The 26,225-nt window shown below is 41.3% G+C and overlaps 6 protein-coding genes across 6 annotated transcripts; 4 read left to right on the forward strand and 2 right to left on the reverse strand.

The window, feature by feature from the left end:
• Window positions 1-4,574: 4,574 nt before the first annotated feature.
• Window positions 4,575-5,396, forward strand: K444DRAFT_56510 (uncharacterized protein). Its single transcript, XM_024877090.1, has 2 exons — window positions 4,575-4,602; window positions 4,661-5,396. Exon 2 carries the CDS (start codon window positions 4,674-4,676, stop codon window positions 5,205-5,207), a length of 534 nt encoding a protein of 177 aa, XP_024733107.1. The 5' UTR covers window positions 4,575-4,602; window positions 4,661-4,673; the 3' UTR covers window positions 5,208-5,396.
• A 2,362-nt stretch (window positions 5,397-7,758) lies between these two features.
• On the reverse strand, window positions 7,759-11,700 carry K444DRAFT_566668 (uncharacterized protein). Its single transcript, XM_024877138.1, has 7 exons — window positions 11,338-11,700; window positions 11,037-11,271; window positions 10,923-10,985; window positions 10,517-10,870; window positions 10,295-10,466; window positions 10,020-10,194; window positions 7,759-9,926 (listed from the first exon to the last, which is right to left on the reverse strand). Exons 1-7 carry the CDS (start codon window positions 11,514-11,516, stop codon window positions 7,913-7,915), a joined length of 3,192 nt encoding a protein of 1,063 aa, XP_024733108.1. The 5' UTR covers window positions 11,517-11,700; the 3' UTR covers window positions 7,759-7,912.
• Window positions 11,701-12,080: 380 nt separating this feature from the next.
• K444DRAFT_616002 (uncharacterized protein) lies at window positions 12,081-15,686 on the reverse strand. Its single transcript, XM_024880836.1, has 3 exons — window positions 15,378-15,686; window positions 13,508-15,317; window positions 12,081-13,445 (listed from the first exon to the last, which is right to left on the reverse strand). Exons 2-3 carry the CDS (start codon window positions 15,270-15,272, stop codon window positions 12,313-12,315), a joined length of 2,898 nt encoding a protein of 965 aa, XP_024733109.1. The 5' UTR covers window positions 15,273-15,317; window positions 15,378-15,686; the 3' UTR covers window positions 12,081-12,312.
• Window positions 15,687-16,655: 969 nt separating this feature from the next.
• On the forward strand, window positions 16,656-20,201 carry K444DRAFT_632630 (uncharacterized protein; the record flags this gene model as incomplete). The annotated part of the gene is made up of 1 exon (XM_024883498.1): window positions 16,656-20,201. The coding sequence occupies one exon, from the start codon at window positions 16,656-16,658 to the stop codon at window positions 20,199-20,201; it is 3,546 nt and encodes a 1,181-aa protein (XP_024733110.1).
• A 1,210-nt stretch (window positions 20,202-21,411) lies between these two features.
• K444DRAFT_665862 (uncharacterized protein) lies at window positions 21,412-22,949 on the forward strand (the record flags this gene model as incomplete). The annotated part of the gene is made up of 3 exons (XM_024887133.1): window positions 21,412-21,605; window positions 21,651-21,830; window positions 21,891-22,949. The coding sequence occupies 3 exons, from the start codon at window positions 21,412-21,414 to the stop codon at window positions 22,717-22,719; spliced, it is 1,203 nt and encodes a 400-aa protein (XP_024733111.1). The 3' UTR covers window positions 22,720-22,949.
• A 366-nt stretch (window positions 22,950-23,315) lies between these two features.
• On the forward strand, window positions 23,316-24,372 carry K444DRAFT_616004 (uncharacterized protein). Its single transcript, XM_024880837.1, has one exon. It carries the CDS (start codon window positions 23,349-23,351, stop codon window positions 24,306-24,308), a length of 960 nt encoding a protein of 319 aa, XP_024733112.1. The 5' UTR covers window positions 23,316-23,348; the 3' UTR covers window positions 24,309-24,372.
• The last annotated feature ends 1,853 nt before the right edge of the window (window positions 24,373-26,225 follow it).

Raw genomic sequence — 26,225 nt, forward strand, 5'->3', positions numbered from 1 at the left:
CTAGAAAATAATGCTTTTAAAGCTTTATTAATAGAAAGAAATAAAAGAAAGAAATATTACTTAGATTTCTATTTTATTTTTATTATAAGCTTTTTAGTTATTTCTATTATTTCCGTTTCTATTATTCCTATAATTAATATTTTTATAAATAATCTTATTTTTCTTTTTTTTTATTAGATAATAAATAAAACCCATATTTCAGAATTTATTAAATAAATAAAAAAATATCTAGATATTTATAATTAATACCGGAATTTCTAGATTTTTAATTACTAATTCTAACTAATTCTGACTAATTTTAAGCTTTATAATAAACTAATAATAGTATTTAATTTAATAAAACTATTAAAGATTAAGTTAATATCTAGTTTAATATTAATTTTCTATTTTCTATTAAATTTATAATAATAAGAATATTATATTTATAAAAACTTTATTTCTATTTAGCTTAGTTAATATAAATAAGCTAGAAATCTATTTTAATAATTTTATTAATTATTCTATTATTTTTACTAGATATTATATTATAAAGCTTTATTTCCGAATTCTTTATTTATAATTTTTGTTTTTTTATAGAAATTAAATTATAATATTTATAATATTATTTTAGTTACTTATTTATTAATTAGCTTCGAAATATATTAGAATAAATAAGTTATAATATTAATATAAAAGCCCTTAAAGACTTTATAAAATACTATAAATAATATTAGCTTTAATTATTTTATTATTATTAGTATTTTCTATATTTCTAATAAGTTTATATTCTGTATTATTAATAAAAATATCCTATATTAAATTAATATCTATTTAGGCTCTTTTAATTAGATTATAATAAATATTAGAAAGTAATTTATTAGTAAAAAGTTATTTAATTTATAAATATTATAGAAACAAAAATTAAAATTATTTTTATAAAAGCTTATAATTTTATTAGAATTATAAAATACTATTATAGCCCGATTTAATATATTTACTTTATTATTATAGTCGAAATTAATAAAATTAATAAAAATACTATATTTTAAATAGCTTTTAAGGCTATTAATAATTCTATAAAATCTAATAGTATTATTTTAATTTTTTTAGTTTATAGTATTTTATTTTAAATAACTAAATATAATATTTTATTACTAATTATATTATAGTAATTAATAATATTTAAAAAAGTAATAATAGAAATTTAGAAGCTTTAAATTAGATATTAAATTATAAATGCCTTAAATACCCGAAATAGTTCTAATATTACTAATATTTATAACCCTTTTTTAAATTCAAATATTTTTATATAATATAAAAAAAATCCTAATTAATCTAATAATTAGAATAGGCTATATAATCTAGTAGCTATTAATAAAGAGAATTATATACTCGCCTTATTATATAATAATAATATTTTTTATTTAATTTTTATAAAGCTTTATTATATAAGAAATATTAAGATTATTACTAATAATTTCGAATTTAAATCTATTTTCGAATTTTATAATAAGACTAAAAGTAATATAAGTATAATTTCTTTTATTATTTCTATTATTTTATAAAAGTAAAATAAAGAATACTTTTATAAAACTCCGAATATTATAATATTTCTATAAGCTTATTAAAAAGCTAAATCTAAAACTTAATTCTATTTTAAAAGTTATAAAACTATTATATAATATATTAGAAGCTAGAAATTATTAGTTTAAAACTTATTATTTCTATTATATTAATGAGTTTTTTATAAAATAATTAATTTATAATTCTTGCTTTTTTTATAATATATAATTTTTCGGAATTATTAGCTTTCAAACTAATAATTTTATTAAAATAAAATAATTAAAGCTTTAAAAAACTAAATTCTTAACTAAAAAATATAAATGCCTTATTTTTAATTATAATCTCAAATTTAATAGAAATATTAATATAAAAATTTCTTTATTAAAAACTAATATATTATCTAATATATTAAAGAAGTATATATTATATTAGTCTATTAACTAGAGGCTTTATATAATTTATTAATTACTATTTAAGCTATTAGATTTTTAAAAACTAATATAAAAATATTTAATAATAAATTAAAAATATTACTAGAGAATTAAAATTTGTAAAACTAGTAAAAAAGTTCTTATATTTAATTATTTTTATAAATATTTTATTTATAAATAATAGAAATTTCTTCTTTTAAATTAGATGTATTTTAGTTTTAATAAACGGAACTAAATATACTAATATTATTTACTAGTTCTTTATTAAATATAAGAGAATTACTAGAAGTATTCTAGTTTCGGAACTTTATAATATAATTTATAGCTTTAATATAAGTATTTTAGTTAAATCTATAATTAATATTAAAAATAGAACTATTATTAATAATTTATATAGATTTGAAATTATTATATAAATGTTTTATTAAATTAAATATTATTTAAAAGAAATATCTAATAATTAATATAATATATTTTTACTAGATATATAAATAATAAGAGAATATAGAAATTAAATAAATTAAGAAAGAATTAAATCCTGCTAATTCTATAACGAAATTAAAGCTATTAAATACTTTTAAGTATCTAATTAATATAAATATAATATAATTAAATATAGAGAAATAAATTAAATATAAATAAAATAGAAAATAAATAAATAAAATAAAAGAATATTATAAGAAAAAAAGTTATATATAAAATATTATAGCCTTTAATATATAACTAAAACCTTAAAATTAATATAAATATATAAAATATTTAAGAAATCTAATATTAGACCAAATTATAGTATTAGTATATAATTAGAGAAAAATATTATTTTTTGTATTTTTTAAAAAGATTCTAATATTAGTATAGTTATTTCTTTAGGAATTATATATATAATTATAGGATTCGAAATACGAGATATAAGTAATAAAATATAAATAATAGAATATAAAATATAAAATATAGTTATATAATCTTATATTTTATAAATAACTTAATTAGTAAACTAGATTTTATTAGGCTTAATAGATTTAGAAATTATATATTAATATTATAATACTATAATTCTTATTCCTAAATAATAATAATGATAATAATAATAATAATAATAATAATAATAATAATAATAATAATAATAATAATAATAATAATAATAATAATAATAATAATAATAATAATAATAATAATAATAATAATAATAATAATAATAATAATAATAATAATAATAATAATAATAATAATAATAATAATAATAATAATAATAATAATAATAATAAATTGAAAAATATATATAAAATAATTTTTATTTAAGTTATTTAAGAAATAATAAGTATTTATTTTTGTTTTTATTTTTAGAAAATATAAAATAAAAATAAAAAAGTAGTTTTTTAAAATAATAATTTATTTTTTTCTTTTAATATTTTTATATTACTTTAGTTACAGAATATATAAATACTAAAGTAATATAAGATTTTAATAAGTTAGCTATAGAAAATAGTAATAAAACTAGCTAAAAATAATAACTAATTTATTATTTAATATTTATAAATTTATTTTAATTGAAATATTAAGCTAAAATTTAAATTAAATTTAATATTTTAGTAATTTTAACTCAACTTACTTATTTATTATTATATTTTACTTTTCTTTATAGCTTTAAATTTGAAAAAATATAAAAGTCTTAAATTTCCAAGTTTTATTTTTATATTTTATTCTTTTTATTATAATTATACTTAAGTAAAATACTAATAATATAAAAAAATATATATATATATTAAATTATTAGTTAATTACCTATTCAAGTTCGAAAATAGTAAGTTTTAGTAAAATATAATAATAATGGAATGGCCTGTACTACTATAGTTCCATGACCTGTAATATGGCCTCGCGTCGGCTCGCTTACTCTTTACTTAAGCTCTCGCCTCCTCAAAGCTCCTCCTTCTCTCCTTCTCTTACTTATTTCGACAATACTGCGGCATTAGACCTATGCCCTGCTTGTACGTGACAAGAAATGACCATGTATTGACCTTGGATCTCGGTTACTGTTTCAGTAATGTGGCGAAGCGAGCTTCTGATCGGTATGGCCGGCTTTCAGTGGCAAGGCCCTGCGGTGGCCGAGTAAGAAATGCCTATCAAAAGGCGAACCAAGTCCTATAGGTTCGCCAGATATCCTATAACATCAATATTTCTTTCACCGAATTCCCTTTTTGGAAGAAGCTCGTAAAACGACCTTACCTTGTCTCGTTAGCGCATTGCAAGCGTTCACCGATTTCTTCATCAAGAGTTCTGACAAATTCTTCCACAAAGCTCACGACGCTGCTCCTCACTAAACGCCTCATAGGTTAATTGCTCATAGAGGGCCGAGATCCAATATGGAAAGCGGTGAAAATCACGTGCAAATACATCCTATTAAGGAAATCGGTAGACCTGCGGCTCTTTCAGTTGACTCTTTATCCAGCAGCGTTTTTGAACGAGAAAGTATAAAGAAGCAAATTGCAGCACGAAATAAGGTTACATCCCGCTATGTGCAAACAGTTAGGCAACCTACCATTGTGGTCCTTCTGCAACCACCATTCTACGCCTCGTCCTCGCTAAGCAGATAGAACATTCCATAACAAAGACCCGTCCACATCCAATTTTGGTGCTCGTTGCCCTCTATATTATTTCCTGAACCAGTCGCTAACTAAAATTATGAGCAGCCTCTCTACAAAAATGCATTCCCATGAAACATCAACCAAAGCGCGAGATCATTCCATGGGCTACAAGCCAGCATACTCTGGGCTCACAACATCCGAATCAAGCTCAGCATTAACGCCCCCCTCGGCCACCTCCAATCCTTACTCAACCAAGTCCTTGGCTAGGTCAAGGTCATCAAGAGACACCTCCAGGGCAGCCATATGCCCATGCAGAAGCTCAATTGACGATGATGGTGGTTTGTGCTACCCACTTTGGATGCTGGACAGATATCTCAACGAGAAGACAAGCCTAGAGGGTCTGTTCACCACCCTCACCCTCGACCAACCGCCGTGGCGTAATTCAGAAAGTCAAGGCACTCTTCAGCAAACGACGCTCGTGGAAGGTCACGATGTCACGGACGACGGTGGGGTCTCATGCCAGCTGGAACTCGAGCTCGATGAATTTTTCGAGAAATGCGGTGGAAGCCTGGTCGACAACAAAGGTCATCCAATACCTTCGGACTATGAGTGTATTCTGTCGAGCTTCAGAGAGGGGATGACTTCCAGATGAGTTGAATGTGCAAAGAAATCCCTACGGTTAGCCGTTACAAAGTTTCCCCCGTCCTGTAGCAGCCTATCCGGCAGGGAATTGAACGGTTGAGAGACATTTAGGGTTCCAGGCGTTGAACTTTTTTGATACCAGTTGATAGAACTCTCTCTGTGGACGTTGCTAGAATCATATTGGATGTCTTTTGTGTCGTCCCCCACAGCTCGTCTGAGCTTTCGGTTGTCAGTATTAGGAGATACATTTGAGGCAAAGATAATCTATTCCTGTATCTTGGTTGAGTATTAAATAGAGTATAAGTATAATATATTTTGGGTAAGTAGAGTATAAGTAAGACCCACTACTTTACTCTACTTATAATAGCGGAGCTTGAGCTTTGAAATGAAGCATAAAGATATCTATCTCCTGTCTCTTAGGATCTAAAGCTAAGGAGGGAAAGAGAGTGAGGTATAGTGGCAAATAAGTAAGACTGAAACCACTAAAATGCCGAGTTTAGCAAGTAAAACCAATCTGTGGCAATCATGTAATAACAGCCGTTATGCTACTTTACTAATTTGACACATTGACTAGGCGAAAGAGACTTCAGGTCGAAGTCGATGCTGCAGCTCTTGTTGGTGTGCTTGTTGAAATTAGGGGCCTGAGGCCCCTAATAAGGCTAAGCGCCCTAGGACTAGATGCCCTGGGGCTGAATGCCTTGGGACTGAATTCTATGAGGCTGTGCACTAATAAAGCTAAAAGCTATAAGCTTATTATCTAGTATACTATGCCTTATAAGATTAAATTAGCTCAACTAGTATAAGTATAAAGCTCTTTACCTTAGAGATTTAATATATATAATTTAAGGAATTTAAAGCTTTATATATATATTATTTATTATTATAAAATTATTATTATTTTATAGTATTATTTACTTAGTTTATATTATATTCACATAACTCTAGCTTTATTTAATTAGTTTAATAAGTTATAAATACCAGATATTAGTTTTATATTTTTAAAGCTATTTTTATTAATAAAAAATACTTAAATTTCTTGAATTTAAAAATTATATATTATAATAATATTATTAATAAGAAATTAATTCTTTAATTTTAATTTTAATTTTTAATTATAATTAAGTTTAAATTACTTTTCTTATAAAGAACTTTTAGTAATACAAATATTTTACTTAATTTTAGGCTTTTTATTTATTTTATAATTTAAATTAAGACTTGTTTTAATATAATTATTTTAAAAACTAGCTTTTAAGATTTTATAAGACTTATTTATAATAAATATTTAAATAATAAAAGAAATAAATAAATTAAGGTTATAAGAATTAATTCATATTAATACTTGCAAATATTAGTAATATTTAAATAATATTACTAAATATTAATACTAGTATTAATACCTCAAATATTATTATTAAGCCTAATATAAATAAAGTATAAGTATTTCTTATTTGTATTATAGCTATTATAAAATTATAAAGAGGTTTATTACGACTGTTTAAATATAAGAAAGTAATTTTAAAAGGTCTTATTTAGTAGAATAACTAGTTTCTAAAGCCATTTGTTTTTATATAGCCTTATATACCAATTTTATATATTGCATATCTAAGTCTTTTCAAAAATTAATGAAATAATTGAGTTATTGCTTATTTCTTGCGGATATAACTTTATATAATTGAAATAAATAAAGCAGATTATCTGAAAACAAACAAGACAATATATTAATACCCTGGGAACCTTGCTGCTTAGCGTTACCATTTAACAACTTACTAGAGGACTACTACTCGATACGAAAGTATAAATCTGATCCACAAGACGTGAACGATACGAGCCCTACGAAGACAACGGCATAAAGTATCGGGAATACAGGGTATTGGGAGACTTTCAGGCTCTCCAGCGTACAGATCAAGGTAGTAAACTCGCTACAAGGCCCTATATTTCCAGGCCCTTCCCCTAAAAGCACATTTACGCCTTCGACAAGGGCTACCACATCTTTTCAGGGCGTCTTCCCTATACTTATAAGGGAGCCTTTGCTAAAGGGGCCTATAATAGTTGCTTATTTAGTATCCGAGCGCGATGGTTATTCTACCAATAGCGCTATAACCCTAGAAGATCTACTTACCCCATGCGAATGTCTTATAGCGCCTCTTTATATAGATTTAGGGAGCACTACCTAGAGTTATAGGGGCTTGTAGCGAGCTTCTGCCCTAAATTCACACCCTGTAGAGCGCTGAGGGTCAAAATGCCCTGTATTCCCGATACTTTATGCCGTTGTCTTCGTATTACCAGACAGCCCAAAATTGGATAGTTTTCGTGCAGTTAGTTACTACACCGCTTTCCGACCTAATCTCGATTAAAGGCTGTAATTGCGGAACAGCGCTCAGGATGACGCGCCACACACAGCCAATCAAGGACAAGTTCCGAGTGGCTAGTTGTAAGATTGACGCTATGGATAGTTGCTAGCTTCTCCCTCAACATCTACTTCCATTTATCCAATTACGTGAATTGCTTTACAAATACTAGAGCTATACACATTTAAAGTTAACGAGTGATACCATCATGTGACGAACATTTCTCGGAACCCTACTGGTAGGTTACTTTTAAACATGTTAACCAATCCCGCGAATTTCAAGAATATCTGTTATACATCGTCCTCGATGGGAAGTCCTACATCGGCAGCTTCTACTTGGCCTGAAGGCATCTCAAACAAACACAACCTCACTTACTAAACCCCTGAATCCTCGCCATCAACACCTGCGTAGCCTTTGTATCCGGATGCTCCACCCCCAAGCTCTCAACCTGCCTCGGAGCCACCAACCGGCACAATTCCAATGCTTTCTCCCCCATCCCCCTCACTTCGTAATTTCCCGCCAGATTACTCGCCGTCCTCAACGTATCCGGATGTCCACTCCCCAGGCCCGGAATCTGCTCTTGCTCTATCAAAACTCTGCCTAACATCTCCCCCGCCGCCTCCACGTTCTCCCTTTGCAGAAATATAGCGTAGTTATGCTTCGTCAACAACGTGTCTGCATGTTTCGGCCCCGGTTCCTCCCCTTGGAGGGATAAAGCTTTCTCAAACGCATCTCTTGCCTCGACTCGTTTTCCGATCTTACTATACACTGTTGCGAGACTACATAAAATCCTCGAGGCTTCAGGATGGCTCTCGCCTAGGCACTCTTTCGTGCCTTCCCACGCCTCCTTATACTTCGCTTCAGCTTCGGGAAATTTACCTCGAAGCTCAAGATTCCGGCCTATCTTGTAGACTTGTCGATAGGTCTCTAGATTCTTGGGTCCATATGTCTTTAAGCACCAGTCGTGTACAATTTCATGTCGTGCGATGGCAGCGGTGTGTTGGAGGCTATTGTCGTAGAGGATTCCTAGTGCGTCTGAAGCTTTGTAGGCGGAGGGCGAGGTGTCGTTGGAGTGCTTGAGGAGCTCGGTTTCGATTTCGGATTGTTGTTTGGAGTTCATGTGCTTTGAGGCACGAGCGATATAATCATCTATTCCGGAAGGAAGTGAGTCCTTGGCTTGGGCTGAGAGGTGGTCGGGTGATTTGAAGAGTTTCTTGATCGAGTTGAGAGTTGTTGCTGTTTCTTCAATGAGCTTGGGGTCCGGTGGGGTTTCTTCTTCTCGAAGTCGAAGCGCTTCTTTTAGGGCTTGAATGGCGGGCTCGTATTTTTTGAGATAGGCGCTGTATTTTCCTGTTTTGAAGAGGAGGTTGGCGCGAGATCTCTTGCCGTCGTTTGTTGTCGGGTCTGCTTCTAGGCGAAGAACGGCTTGTGCGTATGGTAGAAGTACGCCGCATTTTGGTACTTGAATAAGCGCAACTTTTGCCAAATCCAAGGAGGGAAACTCTTCAGACAGGGTATCTGTAAGCGGTTCGTGCGATATAGTCAAGCTTTTGATAGTTGATCGTACAAGTTGGCTTAGACTAACTTCGCCCATGTCATTTGTAACGTCTATGAGAAAGAATTCTCTCATTAAATCGCAGAACTCGTTCACCCTGTCATTGTAGTACCGTAGCAAGCGGCGGGGGATGGTCTGAAAGTCAAACATGGCGGCCATACGAGCGAGGTCTGCGACGAATGGTTCGGTATTGCTAATGTGGCAGAATGATATGTGCGCCGTGCCAAGTATCCCGGTTTTGGCGATGTCAGACTTGTAAGTAGACAACTTTTGCAGATATTCTGAAGCAGTAATAGTCGGGCAGCGCGTAAGATACGCAGCAGCCTGTACAATTGCCAGCGGTAGACCCTGCAACTCCGCATGAAGATCACAAACCTCATCGTCGGAAATCCTCTTTTGGGTCAACTCTCTCCTAAAAAAAGGAAAGGTTTCAGTTTGTGAAAAAGGCACAACGTCCAAGATATCCTCTGACTTGAAAGCCAAAGTTTTGGCTACGGAGCGCTTGCATGTCGTTGCAAGTATAGCGCCAAGAGGACTGGATGGAATGTAATCTTTCATGCGTTTCAAGTCCTTGCTGTCCAGTTCGTCGGCGCCGTCAAGTACCATCAGCCAATGGCCTCCTTGCGATTCCTCGCTGAGATGAGCTTTTATGAGGTTTAACGGGTCATTTTCTGTGTCTGTGATGCCAGGGACCGCAAGGAGGTTTCCGATTTTGATATAGGCTCGCTGGAACTCATCGAAAGTTCTTGATGCGATCCAGAAGACTCTGCTGGTTGTGATCTTTTCTCCGTAGCTGTGGGCGTAATGAACAGCAATATGAGTTTTGCTGTGGGGCTCAATTAGTCTGAGTTACCGCAGGATGGTCACTTCCTTCAAGCACGTTCGGTTCGCTGTTGGGAGAGGAAGCACATGGACTTACCCTACTCCTGGCGGTCCATGCAAAACTACCATGTGACGTTCTGGTTTTGCGAGTTTCCTCTTGATGTGCTCTAATATCTCTTTCCGGCCTTCAAAGTACCTGGCTTTGTCATACGGGGGCATGGCTGTCGCTGGTCTGAACACCCGGACTGATGGAGCCCTCACTGGCTTCTGCACTGTCACAAGAGTTAGCTCCTTTAATAATCCAAGGTAGCATGCACATTATTATTAGTAAAGGGGAGTGAAGATTTTCATTTCGAATATAAATATCCTTACAGTTATCAGGCAAAACCAACGCATTCTTGACCATGTCAACGATCACCACTTTTACTCGTACGTAATAGCCATCATCCGGCTTAGAGAATTTGTTCAACTGAAAATGGTTAACAGGCAAACCCCTTTTGTCATACCCCGGGAGAATCGCGGATTCTCGATCCACGATGAACTCCTGTATTTTGTCAGATATGTCATAGAACGCGTCAGAAGACATTTACTAACCCTCACAACACTCTTGTCAAGTTTCTCACCACCCTGTACTTTGCTAAGAACGTCCGAGGCTGTAGTAGGCTTTTGCTCAAAGAAGCAAAAGACTCGCAGGTGAAGACGAATTTTGTCATCGGCGATGAGGTTGGTGAAGTCGTCGAACAGATCGATGAGTGTTTCGTTCTTGGGTTTTAACACATCTACGATGCTTAACTCTACTGGGATCTCTGCATTGATGATCCGGAGGATCAGCGCTTGGGAAGTGAAATCTCCTGTTCCGCGGTGGGGAGTGCCCAGCAGCACTAGACCCCTGGAAGCCTTGAAGATGTTTGGGAATCTCCCCTCGTCAAGTCTTGATGTGCATATTGCCTATACTGCATCAGTACTGGCAAATTTCGAGGGCAAACTGGGGAACTATGACCTTCTCGACAATCAGACCTCCAAAACAATGGCAAATGAAAATGAGGGGTCGTTGAGGATGTTCCTGAAAATGTCAGCTGGGGTTGCCTCGCTCGCAGCAAGAAGGAACAAATACTGTTCTATCGGGCTCATTTTTAAGATCATGCAGTAGCTCTACTGCCAAATCCGGAACTCGCGATTTGATGGCTGATTCTTGTCCCCACCATTTGGCATCATATCCATAGCGAAGAATACGAGCGTTGGGTATAGCGGCTGGAAGCATTTCAGGGTGTTTGATCCAGCTGACTCCGGACGATTTGTCTCTCCATGACCAGTCCGGATCTGCGCCAAGTCCATGAACGCAAATGACACTAGAGACAAATCTGTTAGTGAGAGGATTTGACGTTGAGAGCCTATGAGGAAATGAGATTGCGTACTCGGCGTCAATGCGGCCTGTCTTGCTACCAGGAACTTTGGTCGGCTCATAAACTACGCGCAAGCCAATTTGGCCCGGGTCTACAAGTCGTTCACTTTTCTGTTTTGGTAGTTCTGTTGGTGAGGGAATCTCTATTACCCCACCTTCTAGCACGGGATTTGGGGCTATGGAAGTGTCCATTTTTGAGAATGTCTTTGGTTCTATTTCAGAAACTTGATAGAAAACCACTTCGAAGAATGCTCCTTTCGTTGATTTCTGCTGGAAGTTTTTGCACGCCCGAACAATGAAGAGATTCGTTTGCAATCAAAACAACAACAAACAACCCCCCTCCTCAACTATGATGGCCAAGTCGACCCGAGAGAAATCAGGGAAGATATAACGAAAGCCGCTTCCTAGCAAGAGATGAATAGGGGCGCTCACGGATGAGAGTCCCGAAGGGTTAGAGAGGCGACGACGGCGCCGAGGCTGTGTCGGAACCCTATGGCATGAAACATATTCCCGATAAATTTGCGGGAACGGTGAGGCTCTGACATCGGGCAAACGGAAAGGAAGATCAGAATAAGAGGAGAAGTCGTGATTGGACCTCGCAGGAAAATTAGGCAGGGGTCCTGACACATGAAGGTATTGTGGCGTACTCGGTGTGTGTCCGAGCCGCATGGCTTGGGAAAGCTTCTGCGTCTGCACAAACGGGGATGCGTCTCACACTTGACCGGTCGATTTGCTTCATTCAGTTTTATTTGTTACCGCCGGAGCCGATTAATGAGGATGGCTACCACACCAATATTCCGAAAGGGGGCCAGGGGAATTCTTCTGCTCTTCAGTTTCGTGCTCCCAAAAGGCGCGGGGCCAGGGCGTGTCTTCAGGCTCTGTAAGCCCTGATGATCAGTTTTTAGGGTATTCGTTCAGGATGCAGACTTCCTGAAGCGCTTTTTTACATTGTCGAATGTGTATTTGCAGATAATATGGAAACCAGCACCTACAGGCTATCCCAGCCTGCAATCCTCCTCTCCTTTTCTGAGAATGAATCTATCCCTCGCAAAAATGAATCATGCCGCCTCTCTGTCAGTCTGCGAATGGAGTCCTGGCGCCTATCATTTGCATCTCCCTGCTGGATCTGAAAATTCAACTTGCGTTGCTGCTCTCGGACGAACTCAAGGCTCCTTTGTTGCTGCTCTCTAGCCATCTGGGCTTGTACCGCAGCATATCGTCTCTTTTCCTCAGCCTGACGTCGAAGTTTTTCACGAGCTGTATCATGACGAAAAGCCCACTGTCTATCTTCTGCTTCGTACTCTTTCCTGCGCTTCTGTCGAGAGCCGGGTGGTAGTGAATTGATATCTGCCTCTCGATCGTAGCTTCGTTGCTCCTCGGCCAATCGAATCCTCGGATGTGCACCTGTATAGCCTGCTGGCTGCACCACGATCTCTTGCGCATTGAACCGGTCTACCCCTTTGTTCCCAATTATCTCAGCTAGGAGTCCATCTTGCATCTCAACAGGCGAGGAACTTAGGCCATGTCGAATGTACATAGTAGGCGAGTAAGAGTATCTGAATTGATCGACTGATACTGCCAATAACAAATCCCCTTCAATCAGTGGCTGTTTCATGCCGACTTTTAATAGGGCTTTCACAAGTGTTATCGGGGCAGGGTTGTTGAGTGCCATGAAGAAGTCTTCGTCGGTCAATTTGCCTGTCAATTTGCCTTTGGTGAGAGTGCGAAGGGTGTCTTCGATCTTTGATAATCCCGCATTCCCGTCACACTTTAGCAGCATTTCCTCCAACGCCGTTCGATGATCATGATCTTTGTTGGTGCTTCTGGAGTCGACAGTATGTCCTTTCTTAATCAAAGCCTTGACGACATCATCGTGAAGTTCTCTAGCAGCTTCGTTCAAACTCCCGTCGTCCACTGGAGCTCCGGCCTGAAGGAGCGCCTTGACAGAAGAGAGGTCTCCATTCCTAGAAGCGTAGAAGAGCGCCGAGCGCTCCAGAAAGTCTTTAGAGGAGGGTTTAGCTTGCTTTTCAAGCAACTTGGCAACAATCTTTTTCCTTTGATATTTTGCCGCAAGTATCAACGGTGTTATCATCGATTTCCGTGTCTGGAAATTGACGTTTCCTGGTTGAGGTTCATTAGAAACTGTAAAAGCATGCCAGAGTTGTCGAAGCGGATACACGTACCTTTTTCGATCAGAAGATCAATCACATCGGACCCGATTTGTTTGTCGGCTTCAACGTGACCTAATTGACAGAGAGCGAATATCAATGGAGTAATACTATCAACGTCATCCGAATACTCTTCGGAGGGATAATAATCGATCTCGGCGTCCACAGAGCAACCTGCTTTCAGCAGACTGTATACTAATTTTCGTGACTTGGGGTATAGTTGTAGACACACAAAGAGGTGGGGGAAATATCCATCTGGCACTTCTTGACCAACGGGAGGTTCTGATTTGCTTGGTTTGAATTGGTCAATTAAAGCAAGTAGTAAACTCTCGTCGTTTCTCGCAAGGATTGCCACAGCAAAGGCAAACGATTTGGTCCCCGGGCTTGCTCGAGCCAGAAGTTGACCAAGAATTTCGATATTCCCGCAATCGGCTGCAGTTCGAAGAATCTCCCCCTCCTCGAAATTGACATCAAGCTCTGCATTGACTAGAGTCTGAATGAAACCATCGGGTTTGGGGGCATTCCCTTCTATTCTAGCATAGAGAGCCAGACACAAAGCCAAGTGAACACTTTCCCCGCTTGCTCCCCATTCAAGCAGACAATGAAGGCGCCAGAGATCTTCATCGCAGAAATTTGATCCTAATGGTATGCTGTCCAGAACAATGTTGAATGTCGTTCCGAGAGTGGAGTGAACCAGAAGCTCTGCTGCGTCTCTGTAGGAGTCGTGGCGTGTCAGGTCTGTGTTCTTCAGAGTCCTACAAAACGCAGCGTCGACTTCTGGACAGTATGAACTGATCGGGAGTAAGCCTCCCACTACTTCCAGAGTCTTCGGGGGTATCCAATCAGCACTACTTGAGCACCGTTGAAGTAAATCTGCTAACACCGTGCCGCAACTCGATTTCTCTATCCTCGACTTCGAATTTTTGAGAAGTGCAAGGAATTTGTCACAAGCTTCAACCACACCCTTGGATGTCTCTTCGAGTAAAATGGAATCACGAAGCCCCTGAGGCAGCTCATCAAATGACTGGAATGAAGGGTGTTGCGAATTTGACTGAATTGAAAGCGAGTGTTCGAGAAGGACCTGAGAAATCATCGTGTGACCAGCCTCTGCAGCTTTTTTCTTGGCCTTTGGTATTGTGGAATTGACGTCCCCATTGCCTCCTTTCAGAAGAACAAGGACCAACCTGAGATACAGCGACTCTGACTTGTTCTGGGCTGCGAGTTCGACCGTTGTCATGAGGGCTTCTGATGCGTTAAGCCAGAGTCCTCGGTTAGGTGAAGCTGCGATCTGGAGACATCTCTCCGCTTTAGCGACCATATTGTTCTGAACGGCAAAGTCGAATGCTTCGTTCAGCGCTATTTGATCAGCCTTTTCGATGAGCAGCTTCCAACTAATGAAGGGGAAATCTCGGCTTTCCGTGGCCCGCTGCACAATGTCGGTGCGTTGACTTTCCTTCCTGCCAAATATTTTCTCACGAACAGAATAATTGATATCGTGCCCATAGCCAAGTAAAGCACTGATGAGACCAGGAGACATAGTCTGTGGGGTTTCAAGGCATTCGAGCAAAACTGCGTTGACGTCGTCGTTTTTGAAATCGTCATTCCTCTTTTTCGACTTTCCTTGATCACTTCGATATTTTCGCAAGAGAGCAACAGCCATGCTCTTTTCAGGATCATCATCACTCGAGGAACTGAAATTAGAAGGAGTGGACGAAGCGAGCGAGAGCCTTGACTCTGGACGCAGCCTGTAGAAAGGCTTTTTGCTCTTCAGAAAAGACATTACTAAGCGATTTAGTCCTGGTTTGTTTTGGTGTCTATTTTATTCCTGTTCATATGTGAGCCTTGTGCGACGGAGAACAAGCAAATCACGAATGATAGTTCTAACCTCAAATATGGTGTAGTAATTCTCTGAAGACCAGGAGATCTGAATCCAGACATATTTCACATCCGTACCATTTCAGGACGTCGTAAACAGATGATCGGTCAAGCGGGCTGACCGAGCGCTGCGTCTTGTCATGTCAAGTTGTCAGGATCTCTGATCGCCCCACTAGATCGAGCCCGCCATTTACAGAGCCTCACATCCTTTGAGCGTTGTCCTTTCCCAGAGTTGCCCAACCATGTGCTGCTCATTTCCACCGGCATCGCGATGAAACAAGGCGAGCGAGGCAGAGGCGCAAGTAATAGGGGCTCAAGCGTGGGGACTCGTTGAAGAAGATGCTTGAAAACGTGGCTGAAAACGTGGCTGAAAACTAAAATAGCTGGAGAATGGAGAGAGAGGCTCCGAACTCCTCGTGGGAGCCAGAGCTAACCTCATATGGACTAGCGTCTCAGGCTGTCCAAATTACTTTTCTCGAACCCGGAGGGTTCATCCTCCTCACCCCGCACACGCTCCGCGTTCAACCCCAATCATATCCCTACCATACATCCATTCTGAAATCTGATGGCTGTCGATCTCAATGTTCGCGGATACATTGCCTGTCTCAGCGACTGGGACGGGAACTTTGTGACGGCTACCCTGCAGGCCTCTCCAAATCCCAACATGGAAGCTGACGACTTCTATCTCCATATGCATGACACCCATGTGTGAGTAGGCTGTATCTGGACACCGAGATGCCGTTACGCGCCCAGTTCGTGTTGCAACAGGCATCGAAAGTCCCCGTCGAGGGAACCCACTGTCCATTCTGAACCGGCAGGGAGACCGCTGGATCATTCTAGAACGCTTCGAGTTCATGCTCCCCTTTCTCCTTTGCGCCACTGTTCCGGAACAAGGGATCACGAATTGGGCCCGGTATCAGCGGCCTTTCCTCACTAGTTTCTCATTGAGCCTCATCTAAAGCTGTCCTCGAGCAAGACCATTCTGCCCAAATCCACCAGCTCAAAATCAACCTCAATCTAGGAAATCGCACTATACGTTTTCAACGACTTACAAAGCTCCCCTTGTATCGTCCTCACAAAGTACAAATCGCATCCAAGAAAGATGGACCGCAGAAGCTCACCTCGTCCGCCCCCGAGCAGAAGCTTCGGTACCAGAACAAGTAGCCTCGTATGCTCTAATGTACCAACCTTGGAAACGCCTTCAATTCGAAACCCTACTCAATTGATTGAGCATCATTCAGCACGCCCTTCACGCGAACCGGATTCCATGTCCTCCTGCTCCAACAACATGTCTCCTACTTTAGCCTTTACACCCAATCGTAAAGCTACTATGAGAGAATTTGCGGTCAATACAGTCACACACCTCAATTCAAAACTGACTGGCCACGGATATGCTTGCCCACACTTTCCAAAATTCAGAAGCCGAGAATACCCAAGTTGTCTTGGATTCTTCCACGAGAATGATAAGGAAAAGATCGTTTATATTGAGCTCGCCAAATTATGTGAGAACTGTTTCTCTGAGGTTGTTCAAGAAGATTACAATGTTTGGATATGCGGGAATAGTCGGTTCCCCCGGAATATCTCCGGGAAATTCAATGGAACGGTGCCAAAGGAACACAGTATCTGGAATGTACCCGATTCCTCCAAAGGACTTTATCGGGAATTTATCCAAGCAGGGACACCTCTTCGGAAGGGGGCTTCCATGGGACCTCCTGAGAAGGAATTAACAGCACGAGGTCGCTTCAATCTTCCTACTGCCATACAAATGCCGCAGGACACTTCAGCAGAAGATGTATGGGCGTGGCTGAAGAAGAGTGGGAAACCATTCTATATTGAACAACTGCACCTGGTCAAGAGGTGGACTCCTTGGACGGAGAAAATGGCCATGGAGGATTTTGGAATTGCAATAAAGCATGGGAATAGCTACCAGCCTTCTTTCTCAACCAAATTCAAACCCAGTTCCAAACCAGCTAAGAAGAAAGACTTTCTTTCGGGCATTGCAGCAGATACTCAGTCTCTTCCAGCTTCGCCAGGTCTTTTCGAGAAAAGGCCTAAAGCAACACCAAAGGGCATTGGCAACAGTTCGATGAAGGCCAGCACCGGAGATCCTCCGAAGAAATCAAGCAAGAAATCCAGTCCGAACACTGATGAGGCTGCAATGAAGCCACAAGTCTCTGCCGCAAAACCCTCCAAAGCAGAAGCCAGATCCTCCCCAAGATCAATAGTTGAGGAATTCGGGACAATTGAAGCTTCTACTGGTAGTGCGTTCGCTACAAAGGAGTTGGATCCAATTGCAGGTTACAGCCATGAAAGACGCCCCGCCAGAGAGGCTTTGCGGAACGTGAAGCCGGGCGCAAAACAGGAAGGAGGGACTATGCCCGGTAGACTCGACGAACCCCTTGACGACGTCTCTTTGACGGATATGGAGATTCGTGCTCAAGTCGCTGACTTCCCTGAGCCCAGACCCAGAAACGGCGGAACCGGATCAAGATCAGGAAAGAAAGCACCTTCAATCGCCTCGAGTCTCAAGAGCCAACGTCCGTTTCTACCTCCAAAGCCACAATCCCGAAAATCAGATCTACAGCTTACTGCTGTAGGAGGGAGTTCAGCCCAGGTCGGGGTGTTTGTAGAAAGATATGGGATCATTCCATCGATCCCGCTTGGTAGCCCTGACAATTTTGCACGACCACACAGTGATGCTGGATCTGAACCAATTGGAATCATCCAGAGTCCACTCATCTTCCAACACCTTCTCCGGACTTACGACGCACATCAAAAGCGAGGCCAAAATTACCAACACCAGCAAGGTTCTCCTCAGTTCCCTTGCTATGGGGAAGACCCTGTTCAAGAATACGAGTATGGCAACGGGAGTAACCTATCAGACCAAAATGAGTCAGAAAACAGTTCTTTACGAGGACAAAGCAAACTTATAGAAAGCCCATCCGAAGCGCCGCTTCATCAAGTCATGCAGACTCGCAGCATTGCAAACACCCAAGCCCCCGCAACACCACATCAACCTGTCCTCCACCCACGTGCTACTCATCAATCAATACACCGCGGTCAGACCTTTGGCGGCCCCTTTCCCGACATGCAAGGAGTATCACCATCGTCAAATGCATACGAAGAGCAAAGTCATGCTCTTGAGAACCAACATTCTCGGAGCTATAATGTCCAGGCACCCGGACTTCCAATGATGTCGCCTCCGACAAGGTCATCGACTGGAAATTTTGTGCGACCCATGACGAAATCGAATATGAATGCTACCAGATGGGACAGTCTTGCACAGTCAGGTGTTCTCCGAGATACCCAGACCAAACGTGTACCTCCTTGCACATCTCAGCCCGACGTTCCGAGCAAAGGCGGCAGCACTCCAGGTACTTCTTCGATTGCCCAGGAATACCACAAAACACAGACGAATCTAAATTCTAAGGCGACCAGGAGGCCAAACGTGGAAGCACCTTTCGATGAGGAGGCTACAACGACCACGAAACGGAAGAACTTGAAGGCCGCCCAAAGGTCAAAAGCGCCAAAGCCATCTCACAACGAGGAGGGCCAAACGGTCACGAACCAAAACACTGCCGCGAAGGGAAGCAAGACGAAAACGAAAAAACCCGGTCCGGAGCGGGTACCAACTGCGGCATCAAATCAAAAGCAAAAGAAAGGCTCGAGCCAAGATTTGGACCCGCCTAATACCACATCGCAAAGCACTTCAAAACGGCCGAACAAAACAACCAATACAGCCCAACCAGCTCGAAGAGACAACGCTCCTCACCTCAGGTCCGCAGCATCAGATAATCGCCGCAAAACTCAGCATACCAACCCACCTCATGACAAACCAAAGCCCTTGAATGAGAAAAAGGCTGCGGGCCACTCCGGTGGAAAGGGGAAGGCCCGCGGCTCGAAACCCAGGACATCAGATAAACCGCATGCTAAGAAGCCGCATGACAGCACGTCAAAACATACGCCGAAGCCTTCCCATGAGAAACAAGGTGCAGGCCACACTAGTCGAAGAGGCGATGCTCACGGTTCAAAATCACCAAAAAATCGCCACGAATCCCCAAACCACAAAGCAGAGGGCAATCGCACCGAGAGAGATACCACTGACGACGACGACGATGACGATGACGACGACGGCCCGTATGCGGATCAGAGCGAGCCAGATCAAGGCGATTCCGATAATCAGAGTGAACTGGATCAGAATGAACCCGATCAGAGCGAGTCAGGCCAGAGTGAAGCCAATGATCAGAGTGAGCCAGACCAGAGTGAGCCCGATGATGAGAGTGAGCCCGATGATCAAAACGAACCCGATCAGAGTGAGCCAGATCAGAGCGATCCAGATGATCAGAGCGAACCCGATCAGAGTGAGCCAGATCAAGATCAGAGTGAACCCGATGATGAGAGTGAGCCGGATCAAAGTGAGCCAGATCAGAGTGAGCCCGAGGATCAGAGCGAACCCGATCAGAGTGAGCCAGATCAGAGTGAACCCGATGATCAGAGTGATCCAGATCAGAGTGAACCCGATGATCAGAGTGATCCAGATGATCAAAGCGAACCCGATCAGAGCGAGCCGGATCAGACAGAGCCAGATCAGAGTGAGCCCGAGGATCAGAGCGAACCCGATGATCAAAGCGAACCCGATCAGAGTGAGCCAGATCAGAGTGAGCCAGATCAGAGTGAACCCGATGATCAGAGCGATCCAGATAATCAAAGTGAACCTGATCAGAGTGAGCCAGATGATCAAAGTGAGCCAGACCAGAGCGATCCCAGTGAAGGTCAGAGTGAGCCAGACCAGACTGAACCCGATGATCAGAGTGAGGACGAAGATGCAAACTAGAGTGACGTTGAGAATGGTAGCAATGGGGGGAGCAATAGTGCGCGAAGTGAGGACGACGAGGGTAGTAGGAACGAAGCTAGATGATGAGATCAACAGATACGCAGGTACCGGCAGAGGCAACATCAAGACAATACACGATGTATAGAATTCTGTTTATACACGTGGACAGTTCAATTAGCACAATGTCTAGAATTTTGGACAATTTGCGGTGGTAGACTCGCTATCTAAAGAATAGAACTCCTCATTGAGCCTCTCGTAATGCCTAATTTTCCGAAGGAATACAACCCTTTGCAGCAACCACCCACTTGACTGCGAGGGCTTCCGCCAATCTCGCCTATTCCCTTCGAAATACTGTAGATTTAGGGACTAAACGGGCGATAGAGGCGGGAACCTCGCGATTGCATTATAGCGGTACCCTGAGCTTCTACATTATGCATCCGAACAATGCCCTCAGCGGCGGAGGCAAGTCCATGGAAAGATGGCAAGGAGTGCCAAATATGCGGCTCAAAGTTCCAATTTCGCCCCCGCCCCAGCCGCCTCCTGTGCCACGTTTCTCCTGACTCATGAATAAGATTGGGAATTTGGGAGGACCGAAGGCCGTGCCCTAAGGAAACGGTTTCCTCCTTCTCATGCAGGAGGCTGCAGAAGTTTCAGGCATCGTGTGGGTGTGTGGCCCGGAAAAACACCCCGAAGAAGCGCCTAGGTTGAGGCTGACTTTGGACTGGAACAAGCTTCTATGCAAGCCATCACCCGGAGTCGACCCAACCCCAGACATACAGGGTAGCATCCAATATTAAGGACATTCCCAGAATCAAGTTGGCAACCCAATCGCAAAATCGAAATTCATGGCTGTGCACAACTCGTCAAAACCGACCCCTTCCCGATTCCCTCACCGAGCAGGCCGCATATACTTTGACCTGATCTCACATTCAGAACACCCACCGGCAGTCAAACCTCATTTGGACGCTCCGATACAGGATGTGACCGTTGGCAGGACCGTTGAGCGGCTGCAAAGGGGCAGAGTGTGCAAAGCACTAAGGCGCAAGTTTAAATTTCATTTCAAGTTATAAAGTCCCTCGCTTGTATGTCGTTTTCCTAATGAATTGGAGTTTATTTTACCAACTGTTTACTATCGTTAATTTCCATACCAACTATCTACTGTCTTTTTATATTGGTCTAGGTTAGCACCAAATACACTTACTACTTCGACATGCCTCCCTTCCTTTTGCTGTTGGTTTCTCTTCTCAGCATTGGAGCAGCCCTTCCGTGGCAAGGACCTCAGCAAACGCAAACAGCAACGTATACTGCCAATTTGGCTCCTGCGCCTACGAGCAATGCCAATGAAGACATCTCGATCCTTGAATTAAAACTTCGCGACATCTACCCCGTTAGTGTATGCGGCTGGTGAGTGGGAAATTCCAAGAAGAAAGAACGTTCTAATTAGTTTAGGATTGGAGGAGATGTTGCACAACCTGCTTATTGTTCGACTCAATCATCATGTGTTTGGAACTCAGACGAAAGCATTGTCGGATGCTGCGCAACCTCTGGCAGCAACTGTGCATTCTATACTTCCTGCATTGATATGAACTCTCCTCAGCAAACTAGCGACAGTGAGAATGTCTACACTTGGTAAGTTGGATTTTCATCATTTGCTTGCTGCCTTTCTTCGCTAACGATCCATCTTCGCAGTAGAGGAACCTCACTTTGCTACTCAAATACTTATCCCGGGAGTTATAAGCAGTGGGGATGCGGGTCCACTAATTGGGCAACCAATATTGAGACTTCATACTCCGGGATGGCAGCAGACATTTCCCTTCAAATTGTCACAACTGGCAACGGCGCGGGAGGCTCAACAGTAGGTTCAACGGCTGCAAGTTCGACAATTGAAACATTGGTTAGTGCCACAGAAAGCACCACTTCCACTCCTCAAGTTACTTCTCTTGCCGCGACATTAGGATCTAAAGAGTCTTCTCACACAACTGCTGGCTTCTCTACGACCTCCGCCTTCTCTAATTCATCATTATCTGCTACACCTGCCTCGCCAACAAGTCCATCAAGCAAATCATCAGTCCCAATGGCTGCAGTAGCTGCCGGGGCTATAGGAGGCATCGCTGCGATAGCCATGATCGGAGGACTGTGTCTATTCGGCAAGCGAAAAGGCTGGTTTCACCGGGGACCTGGGCATCAACACATACCCCACAGTCACTCAACCCAGGCTTTAGCCCCAGAGCATCATGATCTCGCCATGTCGCAGACAAGAGACCATTCACTAGGAACTTCCACCCCAAGAAGCCATCACACCGGCGTGGGCGCTTTTTCAGCGGAGCCAAAGTTCGACAAGAGAGGTTTATTGATCACTGAGTCGCACGAAATGGCATCGGGATCCGGAGTCAAGAAAAGCTCTAAACCCAAGAGTAGCCCATCGTCGGTATCAGGAGCGAAGAAGAGTTTGAAGACCAATGTTGGTTCAGCTTCAGATTCGAGGGTGAAGAAGACTTCCAGACAAAGGGCGGGTTGATCAGCAGGAGGACAATTCAACCGCTGTGGGCCAATGGAATGGACATGACGAAGTAAGGCGTAAACGAAGAAAATAGGTAATGAGAGGGAATCAATGGGTATATCATGCAAATGGGTAGATGAATGACAAGCAGGCTTTATGAGGGAGTTCGGGGAAGAGTTTGGAGAATTTGCAATAATTATCAATTTTCCAGCACCTTAGAATCGGAAAGCTCCGGTCTGACTCTGCGGCTTTCAACATGTTTTTTTCTTTGCGAAATCATTGTATTTCTATGTGCCTTACACACAATTTATGGAGTACTTGCGAATTTCTTTTATGCCGAGAAGCTTGATGATCTCACACTTACTTCACTGAAAGATTTCAGGTGGGGCACTATAATACCAAGCCCGACCGAGAGAGGTTGGGTGGTGATGAGCTCGTTGAGCGCAGAAACATGTGTGCCTGACAGGCTTCAGTATTCGGGCGCAATCACAGGGCTTTTGAACCAACCCTGTGTTGCCTAATTCCGCCTCGCAGGGGTCCAAATCCCTCAGCAACCTGGTGGCTGCCTCTGAGTTGGAACGCGATGCTTCCTGATCAAAACCTGGAGGCATCGCCCTTTTTTGAATTTCCATCATCACAGTGAAAAGATGTCAACGATTCCCTTTCAGCCCAATTATCAGCTCAATGGGGATTTAGACGTCCCAGATTCCGAGCAGACAGGCCTTCCTGGGAACCCTCGGATCAGGCTTGACGACCCGCCCCAGCTCAATTCCTTCATCAATAAAGACTTCGGTCTGGGAGATCTCGAAAGACTTGCCCCTCATCTGTGGCTCTTGTCCAAACATGACGGAGGCAACATATCTCCTCTACACCGGCAATTTGTAAAAGGCCGCAGAATAGTTACGACTGAGGATATTCGGCTGCACCTGGTCTGGTATTACGATCGAATCTTCATCAAACCTCTTCCACAATACATAACGTCGCACGCATTCTGGTCCGAGTACCTCATATCCAGTCCATTAAACCCGAGCAGAGCACTAAATCAAAAGGACGAAATCCGCAAGACGGTATTGGGATACTTACGAACTTATTCCTACCTTATCACACACGAATCAGACTTCTATATTGCTCAAGAACAACGCCTTATTCCCAAAGATGTGACCTGGACGCAACTCTCGAACTTTATGATGCGATTCGGGAGTATTATAGATGACGACGTCGCCAGGAGATTCCACTATGGCGAGCTGCGACTCACCAGACTCAATTTCTACTCTCGGCTTATCCTCCACAAACGCCACTTCCAGCGAGTACACAGCCAATATGGATCCTATTTCGCGACGTTCTATGGTCCTCTGCTGTTTACCTTCGCTACGCTTTCGCTGCTCCTGAATGCTATGCAAGTCGAGATGGCCGTGGAACAAGTGAACTTGAGGAATCAATGGTTCGGGTTTTGGGATGCCTGTCGTGGATTCAGCATCACGTGTTTGGTGCTTACGATAATGTTGAGCTTGTGGTTGGCGGTTTTATTTCTCTATAAGTTTGTTATGGAGTGGGTGTATGCTCTCAGTCAGCAACGGATGAGACAAGCTTCTAATCTCACTGTATAATGTTGCGGTATAAATAGTCAAAACATATGATATATCACGAAATTATTTAAGCCTTAAAGGCCCCCTGAAACACTCTGAGCGAATCCATAAGCTTAGTAAGCATATATCTTTCATCCCTACTTCTTAATAAAAGATGTTTGGTTAAAAACCAACCTAAAAAGAGCCTTCAACTAGAACAATCGGCTTTCGAATGTGGCTGCAACTAAGAGCTGGCTCGATTTCGATTCTTAAGGTATCAATATTATATTCAAATCGAAGCTATGATATTCACATGGCTGCGATATCCGCCACGAATAATTAATGAATAAGGCAATTGCGCAAGCTGGCCAATAAACGTGCTGAAGAAGAGTGTAACGTTTTCTTCATTTCCGTCGACGGTCTGGTTTATGGCTGGAAAGTGCGATGGCGGATGGTGATGTGATGTTTGTTTCAAGGATTACCATTGTTGGCGGTGCTACGATCAAATGGAGACCGAATCGCCTTGTGGAATTTGCCCATGTTGAGGGTGTTAATGCAAAGGCGTTTTCGAGGGATCTCATGCAAAGTGAGTGGACGAGATTTCACAATTCTAATCGCCTGGCAAGGTTCAAAGATGGTAAGCTAGGGGCAAGAAAATATTATTTGCTAGGTATTTTGAAACCTCCTTTGTGCTAAACTACATTCTCTTGTCTTAAACGTGCCTTCTTGTTCTTCAATGCTTTCTATTTTGTTTTGGCTCATGCATCAGTAACCATAACCCCTTCCGGAAGCAATTTGCTGCCGAGATAAATCTGTCTTGTCCTGGCTTGCCATGCCTGTATGAAATTCTCTGCTCCTCGTACAGACGGAGCTTTCGTATGGATCTTCTCCTTGTGTGATTTCGGACTTGCACAAGTCTCACATGCCTATTAAGCACACCAGCTATCATAACCCTCAATGCAACTGGTGTGCCCCGCCGATGTTGCCTGGTCTTATATGACTGAATAAGTCATTTGTATTCCCAGTCTCGGGCTCAACTTTACTACTAAGATGAACAGTAACGTGTATGAACAGCGGCAGACGTTAACAACTCTTAGGATTTGTACTATTATTCTTTCAGACTATTGAAATCATATAAATGCACCTGTCACGGTTATTACGGACTAGTATCGTACGTAGTTAAGTATAATTTCTTGCGGCAGAGAGAAGTTGAATAATTGCTTAACAGATTGACGATGAAGTTGAATTAGTGGGACTGGTAGGAGACTCGGTCGTCGTGCGACTTAGGTTTGTCAGGGGCTCAAAATCGGCTCTGAGAGGAATCCTTATAAAGGTTAACAGGAGGAGCTAAAACGGATTCCCTGCTCAACGTCATTACTAATTAATATATTAAAAGAAGGTGCATTTGTTCAAAGCAGCAGGTGTTAGTAAAATGTATATATAGACGACAGAGAAACTATAACCGATTTACAGAGGGCCAGAAAGGGATCCTTCTAAGCACAATCCGGCTGACTTATTAGCATACTTAGGGCTGAGGAATCAGCTTAGGCAAAAGTAGCGATTGCTCAGGTCCAAAGACGGACATGAACTTTGGTGAGGCCAAGACTCGTACAAATTATACAGATAAGTTTGAGATGCTGCTGACGAGAGCATGCATCGGATGCTATGCTTAAAAAGTATGCGGTGGGGGCTATAACGGCCAACTCTATTGGGGGGTTGTTACGGCCTGGACAAGCTGTGGAAAGTGGAATGTGGTGTGTTTTGGTATACATATATATGAATAATAGTGCCCTAAGGGCGGTGAAGAAGCTATATGTACGCCTGTGCGCAGCACGTGACAGGGGTAGATAAAGGTTGTCGTTTATATAACAAAGTAATAATTGCATATAATTGAAAGATTATATACCATTATATAATATATACGTGTGTTATACCGCCTTTGATTCCCCCGTTTCTTGG

This window comes from Hyaloscypha bicolor (genome assembly GCF_002865645.1).
Source record: "Hyaloscypha bicolor E unplaced genomic scaffold K444scaffold_118, whole genome shotgun sequence".
In the NCBI taxonomy this organism is placed as follows: Eukaryota; Fungi; Ascomycota; class Leotiomycetes; order Helotiales; family Hyaloscyphaceae; genus Hyaloscypha; species Hyaloscypha bicolor.

Excerpts from the sequence above, each read along its gene's own strand:
- K444DRAFT_56510 (XM_024877090.1), top strand. The coding sequence starts at position 4,674 with ATGCATTCCCATGAAACATCAACCAAAGCGCGAGATCATTCCATGGGC.
- K444DRAFT_566668 (XM_024877138.1), bottom strand. The coding sequence starts at position 11,516 with ATGGACACTTCCATAGCCCCAAATCCCGTGCTAGAAGGTGGGGTAATA. Across the intron at positions 11,272-11,337 it reads ACAGGCCGCATTGACGCCGA|TGTCATTTGCGTTCATGGAC; the intron begins GTACGCAATCTC and ends ATTTGTCTCTAG. Across the intron at positions 10,986-11,036 it reads AAAATGAGCCCGATAGAACA|GAACATCCTCAACGACCCCT; the intron begins GTATTTGTTCCT and ends TGACATTTTCAG.
- K444DRAFT_616002 (XM_024880836.1), bottom strand. The coding sequence starts at position 15,272 with ATGTCTTTTCTGAAGAGCAAAAAGCCTTTCTACAGGCTGCGTCCAGAG. Across the intron at positions 13,446-13,507 it reads TGATCTTCTGATCGAAAAAG|GAAACGTCAATTTCCAGACA; the intron begins GTACGTGTATCC and ends AACCTCAACCAG.
- K444DRAFT_616004 (XM_024880837.1), top strand. The coding sequence starts at position 23,349 with ATGTCAACGATTCCCTTTCAGCCCAATTATCAGCTCAATGGGGATTTA.